This window comes from Lacerta agilis, chromosome 9 (assembly GCF_009819535.1).
Source record: "Lacerta agilis isolate rLacAgi1 chromosome 9, rLacAgi1.pri, whole genome shotgun sequence".
NCBI classification, from domain to species: Eukaryota; Metazoa; Chordata; class Lepidosauria; order Squamata; family Lacertidae; genus Lacerta; species Lacerta agilis.
The window spans coordinates 59,444,973-59,457,161 of NC_046320.1; the positions used below are offsets into that span (position 1 = coordinate 59,444,973).

At 42.8% G+C, this 12,189-nt stretch overlaps 1 protein-coding gene across 1 annotated transcript in view; it reads left to right on the plus strand.

Annotated features, from left to right (window-relative positions):
• ABCG2 (ATP binding cassette subfamily G member 2 (Junior blood group)) overlaps positions 1 to 12,140 on the plus strand; it is a 49,063-nt gene extending 36,923 nt beyond the window's left edge. The window contains exons 13-15 of the mRNA XM_033160617.1: positions 6,859 to 6,948; positions 9,837 to 9,931; positions 11,904 to 12,140. Coding sequence (XP_033016508.1) covers positions 6,859 to 6,948; positions 9,837 to 9,931; positions 11,904 to 12,051 — 333 coding nt within the window. The 3' untranslated portion in view covers positions 12,052 to 12,140. The remainder of the gene's footprint in view (positions 1 to 6,858; positions 6,949 to 9,836; positions 9,932 to 11,903) is intronic.
• Positions 12,141 to 12,189: the final 49 nt, after the last annotated feature.

Genomic DNA, 12,189 nt, shown 5'->3' on the forward strand with positions numbered 1-12,189 from the left:
TCCATCCTCTGCTTCTGCCTCTGGTTCTGGACTGCTCTCTGGCACAGCCCCTTCCTGCTCACTAAACCCCGTTACTTCATCGTCTTCTGACTCCCCCTCCCAGTCAGCTCCCTTTTCTCTCTCTGACCACTCATTGTTGTCCCACCACCAATGCCCAGGCTCCAAGGCTTTTTCCCATGGGGGTTCCCCAGCTGGTGCCTCCCGCCGCTCCTCTGTATCCAACCACTCAATCACATCTGAACTGTATGTGTCCTCTTCTTCCCCTGGGAAGCACATTTCGAGCACACGCCTGTACTAGAAACATCCGCAAGTTGAACGTGACAGAAAAGACGAGGGACAGGCATGGGCAGAGCTAACATTGTCGTCCCTGCTGTCCTCCTCATTGATTTTCTGAATACTGGGTCATAATGCCTGAAGAGAGCCGTAGAAAACAGCAAACAGCAATGTATTGCTGTTCCAGCAGGCATTCTATCTGAAAGGCTTTTTGTGGTTTCTTCTCAGACAGTGTGCCCATTCCTTTTGCTATGACCTCCACTTCTGCTGCAAATTTGTCTAGAATTGTGCAGCGGTTTTCAAAGATACACAGTGATTGCTAATCATCTGTTCAGAGGCCGTGAAGTTAAAAGCTTTGTGTGTGTATGTTGATATTATGGGGATCCCTATTAATTGCTTTGTAAAAGCTTGACCTTGTGACAAGAATTATGATTTTAAGAACCTATAATCTCCCAGGGTTAATGGGCCTGACTTTTTTCTCACAATCATTTCTATCTCCCTAACCTCATTAGGGATGGATTTTGAATGCATTCTTAAAAAGACTCCACATTTCATTAAGCCTCTTTTTTTGGGGTAATCTTCTTAAATTGGTCTTGATATGATCTTTGTTTCCCACTTCAACTGGCTTAGCAGTAGAATTATCCCTGACATTTGGTCCTTTCAACAAGTCCTTAGCACTACGGTACCATGTATCAAGTGCACTTTTAGTGTTAAGGCTCAGGCAATCCCTCCTGCTTAAACACGACTGAACAGGCTGTTACCGTCATCTTGGCTGAGATTTTCATCACTTTTGCTTGTTCTTAAGAAAGCAAAGCATACTTTTTAATAATGTCCTCTCCCTCCTTCTCTCTGTATATTTCATATAGAGAGATACACATAAATGTGTGTGTGTGTGTGTGTGTGTGTGTGTGTGTGTAAATTGGCTGGGCAATTTTATTGCTCTGTATAATAAATATGTTTAAAGGGACGCGGGTGGTGCTGTGGTCTAAACCACTGAGCCTCTTGGGCTTGCTGATCAGAATGTCGGCGGTTCGAATCCCCACGACAGGGTGAGATCCAGTTGCTCCTTCCCAGCTCCTGCCAACCTAGCAGTTCAAAAGCATGCCAGTGCAAGTAGACAAATAGGTACCGCTCTGGCGGGAAGGTAAATTTCCGTGCGCTGCTCTGGTTTTGGTGTTCGGTTGCTCCAGAAGCGGCTTAGTCATGCTGGCCACATGACCCGGAAAAACTGTCTGCGGACAAACGCCGGCTCCCTCAGCCTGTAAAGCGAAATGAGCACCGCAACCCCAGAGTCGTCTGCGACTGGACTTAACTGTCAGGGGTCCTTTACCTTTACCTTTATAAATGTGTTTAACAATACCTGGTTTGTTCCAAAATCTGGCAGAGTTTAAACACATCTCTGTTGGATTTTACCTTGTAAACATTTAGTAGAAGGTTTTCTTTTCAAATTCAAGTTGGGTCGTTCAAGTTGTTATTATTTCTAGTAGCATTTTAAAGCAAAAATTATTTTACAAAGTGGGGGGGGGGAGTTGCATAGAATTCAAGAAAAAAAGAATAAAAATACAATTAAAGAACCAGTATTATTATTTAATGCAATGGATGTGCTTTCTCCTGTTTTGAATCCCAAATCCATAGACATGCTGTGGGCCATGTGAATGAAGCTTGTGGACCACTGGTGGTCTACAGACCACAGTCTGGGAACCCTGTTCTATGTTACAGTGAAGGTCCAAAGCCCATTTTTATAAGTTACCTACTGTGATATGGTTACTTCTTTTGTGGTTTCTCCTATGCCAAAGTATGGGTTGTATCCACCATTTATTTAGACTGATTGAAACGAATGGGAATTATTAACTTGGTTCTGATTTCTGTGGGTCTGCTCAGTTGGATACTTAGTTGGATACAACCCTGTGTTCTAGGACTAGTATGCCAGGCATGACCAGTGTGGTATAGAAACAAACATTCTTCCCTAACAAAGTGCAGTGCTCATCATCACAGCAGGAGAGCAACGGAACCGATAACAGTATTATACTTTCACGAAGTCTGCTATTTTTCAAAAGTTTTCTTCTGCTCCTCACTCCTCCCTGCCCAAGACAGCATGTTTTCAATATGAAATATTTTTTCCCCGCACTAGATATGTATTGCCACTTTTCTGGGAATAATAGTAGGATCCGTATTCGCTGGAGTTAAAAATGATGCCACTGGCATTCAAAATAGGTGAGTAAACGCTTAAAAAAAAAGAGAATGCAATGTAGCATCGTCTTGGGCTAGTATTTATGTGCAGAAAAGTTTAGGTAACCAATTACTTTATGAAGTATTTTATGCTGCAAACTCCAATGTATTTGCTTAAAGGTTTCTTTGACCATGGGACAGGGGAAGGTAATTTTCCCAAGCTCTACCCAAGGCTTTTTTCCCTTTTAGAAAAAGTCTGATATTGTCTGATTCTATCTGAGAAGGGCTTCCTAGAGTTCACTCATCTCTAGCAGAGCTAAGCCACCCAATTCAAAGCATCTGTTTCTCCCATCTAAGGATGAGAGAGAAATTTGGTTTTTTATGCATTTTCTTGTGAAACTACCTAATCTGCACCTAAAGCAGAAAGCCAACTGAAGGACGGCTATCTTTCAAAATTTGCACTGCTCCAAATTTTGCAATGCAGTTCTAAAGCTGCAATTCAGTTTTGCTCCGACTAAAATGTGCACAAAAATATATTAGAAGAAATAATGTACGAAACTAAATTATACTGGGAAATTGCTTGCAGAAATGCATGTTAGAAGTAATCCACACAAAAATACGTAAGGATTTTTGCGCAGTTTTTTTAAAAAAAATTGCAGATTGATGCAGAAATTAATCTGTGCCTTGGTATCTCTAATTCTGTCACTTTTGGGTTCCCTTGTAGAGTTGGCGCTTTGTTCTTCTTGACGACCAATCAGTGTTTGAATAGTATTACGACTGTTGAACTATTTATCACAGAAAAAAGGATATTTATGTAGGTAAAACTGTGTGTAATGGAAAACCAAACTCTTGTGCTAGTAGCCTTATTTGCTTATCTGTTCTTTGGTTGAGTAACTCATCTGTCAGTTCCACCCATGGAGCCCATGCTCACAACCAGTTTGCCACACTTCTTACTACTTATCAGCCCCTGGTTGTGATAAAAGCATTCTCTTCACTTGGTAAGGAGATACAGATGGCCAAGCTGTCCTGGCTGAGAGCGCTCAGTCTGTAGTTTGGCTGTCTGTATGGGCTCAGGGTTCAGGGAGAAAGAATTCTCCAAAACAAGGGTGAGAAGCTTTTTCCAATCCAAGGACCACATTCTCTTCCGGGCAACCATGCGAGGGTCACATGCCCGTGGTGAGTAGGGCCTGGGCAAAAGTGGGAGGAGCAAAAATTTGACCGTTGTAAACATAGACTAGTTTCTACACACCCAGCACATCTTTCTCTGTCCTCCATCCAGACAAGCAAGAGGCATTATCATAATTCAAAGACACATTTCAGCCAGGAAGAACCAGTTATTGCCTGAGAAGGGGGTGTGTGACCTGGAGAAAGTATTAAGGTCCAGAAAAAGGAGCCTTGAGGGCCACATCCAGCCCTGCTCTACAGCATCAATTTTGGCTCCTAAGGAATATGTGAATGTTGAGCCCATATTCCATTTCGGTGAATCGTAGCTCAGCAGTTGCATTCTGGATTCACTGTGGACCTGGGTAGAGCAAGCACACTTTCATTAAAGCTTCAGGGGCCCTAGCTAAGTGGCAGAATATGTGCTTTGCATGTTGCAGAGTAGTGATATAATCATATATAATCATAGAGCTGTAGAGTTGGAAGGGATCCCAAGGATCATCTAGTCCAGTCCCCTGCAATGATAGAATCTTGCCCTTGGTGGGTTTGAACCACCAACCTCCTGGTTAACATCCAGACACACTGACCCATTGTGAATAATCCTGGCACCATCTGGACACCATGCTATTTCTGTTCTTGATAGTAAAGCTGAATGTGATTATATTGGGGAAAATCTTTCATAAAGCACTTTTGACACCCTCACAAGTCTATAAAGCAGGGCATAACTGTTCTAAATAGATAAAATAAACTTCTGGGGAATGTCTGGCACTAGTTTGAAAATTAGATTGAAAACTGCTGCCATTTATGAATCTGTTTGCTGGTTGTGCAAGTCCTGAATGTTTTGTATTTTGTGTTGCAGACATGAATATATAAGTGGCTACTATAGAGTGTCTGCATATTTCTTCTCAAAGATAATAGCTGATATGGTGCCCATGAGGACTTTACCTGGCATCATCCTCACTTCCTTAAATTATTTCTTGATAGGCAAGTATACTGCAAAAGTCATGTTTCCTTTTCCCTTAATATAGATATTAGATGGTGGCAGGCAGATTGTTTGTTGCATATCACTGTTGTTGGAAAGCACAATATGCTTATTTTGCCACTTACAACCATGTGTGTATTCAGACACACCCTCCCGTGCCAGCAACTGAGGAATGAAGTGGACTTGATACTAGAAATGTTTATGCCATAAAAAAATTAGTTAGTCTTTAAGGCACCACAAATGCATTGGTTGTTTTTTTGTAAGAGACTAACATGTATGTTCCTCTGGAAATAAATAGTAAAGTTATTGTTTTCCTTTTGTCAACCAAATCTCACTTTTGATGTAAAATATATAATAGGTTAATTCTAAATTAGCAATAATATAAAACACATACCCAATGCTTGAGGTGGAGTAGGAGAGGCCTGCTAACCCCCATATCTTGGCAGCCCCCTCAACCACTGTGTATCAGCTTGTGGATTTCATTAAGACCCACTCACCCCAGAATTAGGGTGGTTAAAGCAGAAAGGGATAGCAAAAAGCTCCAAAAGGTTCTCCTGAGCTGGGGGACTGGGCATTGAAAGGATAAATACAGCTCTTATGCATTTATGAAAGTGATGCACACTGGACTCCAAATACAGATGTCACATATACATAGATGTGATCTGAGTGGACAGTGATTGAACAGGGTTGTGGTGAAGAGCTGGATGAAAATGTTGACCCAAAGTGCAGCTGCTGCAAAAAAGGTGAATTATTGGCCTTTCAGGTAACAAGATCATAGAACATTGCATTCTGTGTTCTGTTTACAATACATGTAAGGACCAAAAGCATTACAGTCAACAATGCTCTTTATTGACAATTAAAACCAGCTATGATATTAAGGTTGATATGCTAGTGCAAAGCTGCAGTGTACAATTTTGCTCATGGGGAAGCCTGCATTGCAAAATTTTGATGCTGAGTATGTACATCTACAGTGGTACCTTGGTTCTCAAATTTAATCCGTTCTGTTCGACTCCTGAATCACTTTGAAAACCAAGGTGTGGCTTCTGATTGGTTGCAGGTGCTTCTTGCACTCAATCAGAAACCGTGGAATCCACATCGGACATTCGGCTTCCGAAAAACATTTGCAAACCGGAACACTCACTTCCGGGTTTGCGGTGTTCGGGAGCCAATTTGTTTGGGAGCCAAGCCATTCGACTACCAAGGTACCACTATATTAACATTTTTAATCTATTTCAGGTTTCAGGCCAACTGTGGTAGCCTTCTTTACCATGATGATTACTGTTATATTAGTCGCCTACGCAGCCAGTTCCATGTCTCTGGCAATAGCAACAGGGCAAAACGTCACGTCGGTTGCAAACCTCATCATAAATATTTGCTTTGTTTTTATGATTGTGAGTTTTGGTTGATTCTTCTCTTTCCCCTCCTTCTTTGCTGGGTGAGGGTGGGAATGTTTAGACAAATATTATGCAAAAAAAAAAGAGGCCACGTTGCCACATTTCAGCCACCACCCAAAGTTGTATCACATGAACAGGATGATTCATAGGAGAGCATGTTTGCCTTCAGTGGCTAAAAGACTCCTCCATCTGTCTTGGGAGACAGTGCCCCTTTGGGGTGAAGTCAAACTGTGAAAAGTTAGAGCACCTGCTGTGACTGTTGAGATGGGTATGAGAGAGACATTATTATTTTTTTGCAGCTGGGGCAGATGAAGGCATCCAGGCGTGCTGCTGCAGATGCACCATGGGGTTTCTTAGCTCTGCAATCCTCCCAGCGGTCATTCCTGTTCTGGCCACTGCTATGGATGTGCAACCTGACTGTCTGTCTCCAGGCTCTGTGGTCATCTGCAAGGGATTCCCACATGGTTGATGTTGTCAGCCTTCATGCCATGTTTGCAGACATCTTTGTAACGGGAGTTGCAAAGATGGTGTCCTATCTAAGACTCTTTATCCCATAGAAAACGAATAGCCATTCATTCCATCAGGAAAAATGTTTACTGCCATTAAACGAACTTACGATGCACCCCTGAAATGGGGGCGGTGAATAAAAAACACATATTCAGTTTGCTGAACTTCAAAAAGTAGATGCTTACTGATGATGGGCGCTCCAGAGGAATAACTTCTCGGTAAACATGAAATCCACAAATCCACTTGTGTATATTTCACGGCAATGAGAATGAATTCTGGAAATGGCTGAAATTCTTTAAGAGCTCTGGGTGAATTTCCTTTCTGTCAGTTTGACTTTTCCCTGTCTTTTAAAATTATTATTACCATTTGTAGGTTTTCTCTGGCGTGCTGGTGAACATCACAACCATTTCACCTTGGTTGCTGTGGCTGAAGTATTTCAGTATCCCGCGCTATGGCCTGAATGTAGGTATTAGCCTTTCGCTTTTTTCTCTTTAGAAATGGTTCTGGAAGTTTAGAACTCTCCACCAGCTATCATAACCCCGGCTGCAAATTCATATAACTGACCAGAGAATGCTGTCTTTCCCCTCAACACTGACTCTGTTCTTGATTTTAAATACTTCTTAAACACCCAAACTTCCAAGCAGTTTACATAAAATACAGTATGATAAGGTCTCTCAAAGCTGAACCATATGTGCAGGTGTTTAATAAAAACATGCTTGCCTGTTTAGCAAACACATTTTTATTAAACACTGCATGTTACTTTCACTAATTTTAAATGCAGGCATTTAAAATGCCATTGTGTGGGACCAATCTGGATTAGGACCCTAGCGTGGCAGGTGGGTTTTTTTCTTTAAAAACAACAACAATGGCATTGATGTACCTTCAGTGATTTCTGCTCTTGGAGAAATATTAAGTCCCTTCTCGTTTCATCAAGCAACTGCCTGGATGATGGCTCTGGTTTGGGAATGGAGGAAGGCTGTTTCTGATGGTGGAAGTGCACGCCTGCCCTCTTTCTCATTTACTACATAGACGACTTCACATATTAAGCCTTTGCCATACGCTGGTTACTGAATGTGTGAACTGGGCACAAGCACACTTGCCACACCATTTTCTTTTAAATGAGAGGGTGAATGCTGTGAATTGGACGCCTACATGATGAGCTGTGGGAACAAAAAACACCCCCCCCCACCCCTTTTGGACCTGTCACTTGAGATCACAAGACAAACAAAAGTGTGGAAAAGTGATCTCACAGCGACATCTAGTGATATAGGCTGTGAACTGCACAGTGCTGTCTGTTATTGGTTTAATTAGAATCAAATATCCCCCTCTCCCCCGCTCACATTGTTAGTTTGATGTGAATGATTTTTGGACTAGGGGGAGATTGAGATTTTGTTCATTTGTTAATTAGTGGGTCTGAGTATTGCTCTATTCTTTGAGCATGGCTTTTTTATAAAAAAAATTATATGAAATATTAATATTTCATATAAGACCCAAACAATTACCGCCCAGTCAGCTTGACATCAATACCAGGAAAGATTCTAGAGCAGATCATTAAGCAAACGGTCTGTGAGCACCTAGAAAGGAACGCTGTGATCACTAAAAGTCAGCATGGGTTTCTGAAAAATAAGTCATGTCAGACCAATCTGATCTCATTTTTTGACAGAATTACAAACCTGGTAGATGAAGGGAACGCTGTGGATGTAGCCTATCTTGATTTCAGCAAGGCCTTTGACAAGGTGCCCCATGATATTCTTGTAAAGAAGCTGCTAAAATGTGGGCTAGACAATGCTACCATTCAGTGGATTTGTAACTGGCTGACTGAACGAACCCAAAGGGTACTCATTAATGGCTCCTCTTCATCCTGGAGAGAAGTGACTAGTGGGGTGCCACAGGGTTCTGTCTTGGGCCCAGTCTTATTCAACATCTTCATCAATGACTTGGATGATGGGCTTGAGGGCATCCTGATCAAGTTTGCAGATGACACCAAATTAGGAGGGGTGGCTAATACCCCAGAGGACAGGACCACACTTCAAAATGACCTTAACAGACTAGAGAACTGGGCCAAAGCAAACAAGATGAATTTTAACAGGGAGAAATGTAAAGTACTACACTTGGGCAAAAAAAATGAAAGACACAAATACAGGATAGGTGACACCTGGCTTGAGAGCAGTACATGTGAAAAGGATCTAGGAGTCTTGGTAGACCATAAACTTGACATGAGTCAACAGTGTGATGCAGCAGCTAAAAAAGCCAATGCAATTCTGGGCTGCATCAATAGGAGTATAGCATCTAGATCAAGGGAAGTAATAGTACCACTATATTCTGCTCTGGTCAGACCTCACCTGGAATACTGTGTCCAGTTCTGGGCACCACAGTTCAAGAAGGATACTGACAAGCTGGAACGTGTCCAGAGGAGGGCAACCAAAATGGTCAAAGGCCTGGAAACGATGCCTTATGAGGAACGGCTTAGGGAGCTGGGTATGTTTAGCCTGGAGAAGAGAAGGTTAAGGGGTGATCTGATAGCCATGTTCAAATATATAAAAGGATGCCATATAGAGGAGGGTGAAAGGTTGTTTTCTGCTGCTCCAGAGAAGCGGACACGGGGCAATGGATTCAAACTACAAGAAAGAAGATTGCACCTAAACATTAGGAAGAACTTCCTGACAGTAAGAGCTGTTCGACAGTGGGATTTGCTGCCAAGGAGTGTGGTGGAGTCTCCTTCTTTGGAGGTCTTTAAGCAGAGGCTTGACAGCCATCTGTCAGGAATGCTTTGATGGTGTTTCCTGCTTGGCAGGGGGTTGGACTGGATGGCCCTTGTGGTCTCTTCCAACTCGATGATTCTATGATAATATATGATTTTCCCCGATGGTAATATATACTGTATATCTTTTTTTTTGCTGTAAGTCACTTGGAGAACTTAAATAAATCAAATAAATGAAATGAAATGCACATAAAACTTCAGGTGAAATAGGGTTTTCTGCTACAAAGGGTGTGTGTGAATTACAGGATTTGTTATGCAACGTTTTCCAGTTACGTTCTTAAAAGCACCAATAGATCCTTGGTATATTACCGGTAACTTGTGGCAAAAAATAGTGCCTGAAAGCAAGTGAGGCTGTTCAGACAGGTTGCCTCTTAATGCACACAGCGGTTGACAGCCAAACTGAGAAATCTCAGCTACTTTTGGGATCTCTGGATACTGAGAAGTAAATAAAATGTGCAATGTTTTCATATCCTTAACAAGACTGAAATTCTTCTTGTCATTTTGCCTCTTCCATAGGTGTGAAAATAAGGAAACCTCAGGTAACAACAACAGAAACAAGCAAGTAATTAAGTTTTGTTTGTCTTTAAAGGCTTTGCAAGTAAATGAATTTACTGGGCTTAAGTTTTGCTCAGAACTTGAAGAAGGGGTCAACGTAACCTGCATCGCTCCTAGTCCGTTTACCATGTAAGTACTTGGAATGTTGCAAACAGCTGCGCTATACAGTAAGCTAAAAAAAAAAAAGATACTGCAGTTTATTTAACAGTTGTTTGGAGCTGATTTCTTGCACATTAGAATTAACTGGGGATGCGGGTGGCGCTGTGGTCTAAAACACAGAGCCTAGGGCTTGCCAATCAGAAGGTCGGTGGTTCAAATCCCCGCGACGGGATGAGCTCCTGTTGCTCTGTCCCAGCTCCTGCCGACCTAGCAGTTCGAAAGCACGCCAGTGCAAGTAAATAAATAGGTACCGCTGTGGCGGGAAGGTAAACGGCATTTCCGTGTGCTCTGGTTTCTGTCACGGTGTTCCGTTGCACCAGAAGCGGTTTAGTCATGCTGGCCACATGACCCGGAAAGCTGTCTGTGGACAAACGCAGGCTCCCTCGGCCTGAAAGCGAATGAGCGCCGCAACCCCAGTCGCCTTTGACTGGACTTAACTGTCGAGGGGTCCTTTACCTTTTTAACTAGAATTAACTCAAGAAGAGCCCACTGGATCAGGCCAATGGCTCTTCTAGCAACCTCCCCTCCTCTGATTTTCAGCAACTGGTATTCAGAAGCATACACACCCACTAAATAGAGGCTAAGCATAGCCTCCCCAACCTCCCATTCCTGAATGGGAGTACATAGTTGGCCCTTTGCAAAAAGGGACAAATAGCAAGAGGCAGCTGCTCTTCTACCCTTTCCTCACCTTCCAACCTCAAGCCTTAAAAAAAAAAATCATTCTTTGAAGACTGCTTGCTCCTTTCTCCATTAGTGGAGTGTACAATACTACCGTATATACTCGAGTATAAGCGGACTCGAATATAAGCCAAGGCACCTAATTTTACCCCCCAAAAAACTGGGAAAGCTTATTGACTCGAGTATAAGCCAGTTCACCATGCCACAAACTGGCAGAGGAGGAAGGAGCAGCCCGAAATGGCTGCTTTCGGGCTGCTCCTTCGCCCGCCATCGCCTTTGCCGCTGTCGGCTCCTATGCCTGCCCTTGCGAGAGGCAGGCGGTGGCAGTGGAGGGACGAGCAGCAAGAAAGGAGCCCTTTCTCACCGCTCATCCCTCTGCTGCTGCCTCTGCTGTTCACAAAGGCAGGCATAGGAGTTGTGGTTGGGTGAGGTGTTGTGCTGCACGTCTCCCAACCACGGCTCCTGTTCCTGCCCTTGCGAGAGGTGGGCCACTAGTCTCTCCGCCGCCACCCGCCTCACTAGAGTATAAGCCAAGGGGGGCTTTTTCAGCACAAAAAATGTGCTGAAAAAGTTGGCTTATACTCAAGTATATACAGTATCTCCTTTAGTATTATTTCCTCAGCCCACCTCCATTTACAAAGGAGTTGGAGAGCACAATACCGGCACTGGGCTGGGAACTCAGCTGCTAAAGTGCCAAGGATGAGATGGGTTTATAAACTGGGTTGCATACAGCTCTGTTCCTCTGCTTACAGAAGGCTCTTCACTCTAGTGAAACCTTGTGAACAGAAGATTTTTGCCACTTTCCTCTGCAGGGATGCTTTGGAACAGCAAGGCAGAGCCTGTGCAAAGAACTGCAGGACAAAGAGGAAATTTGCAAAAATTGCCTGCTCCCTTTCCACCCATGGAGCCTTGCATGAACAAAGGAGGCACAGCTGGATATAACCCAGCATCTATAAAAGTCCAAAGGTGAAAGGTGATGTGGCCAGTTATGGGAGAGAAGAGATCCTAGAAGTGGGCTGTAGTGGAGTGGAGAGGAAGGCTTCACTGCATTAGTGTCTTAGAGTAGGGTGTGTGTCTGTATGCGTGGAGTGTCTGTGTCATCCTCAATCAACTAATAGCAATGTCTTCTTCGTATTCCATCTTTTGTTGTCATTCTTCTGACTTATATTAAGAAACAGCTTTGAGAGCAAAACAAGAAAACTAGGTAAAATTAGGGACAATGCATTTCTAACAAAACTTCGGCCTTTCAACCTCTGTTTGCTAGATGCACTGGAGAAGAATATCTGAAGATGCAAGGCATTGACATGACTTTCTTGGGCATGATGATGAATTACGTGGCTCTTATATGCATGACAATCATTTTCCTCTCTATCGCATATCTGAAATTGAGATTTATTAAGAAGTTTACTTAATCGAGCAGGGCACGCATGCCTACTGAACACTACAGTGTACTTTTATGGTAAACATGTAATATATGTAAAGTATACAGTTGATTTATAAATATTTTCTTTCTTTCTTTCTTTTCTTTCAAGAGAGAGTGGAAGGAAAGT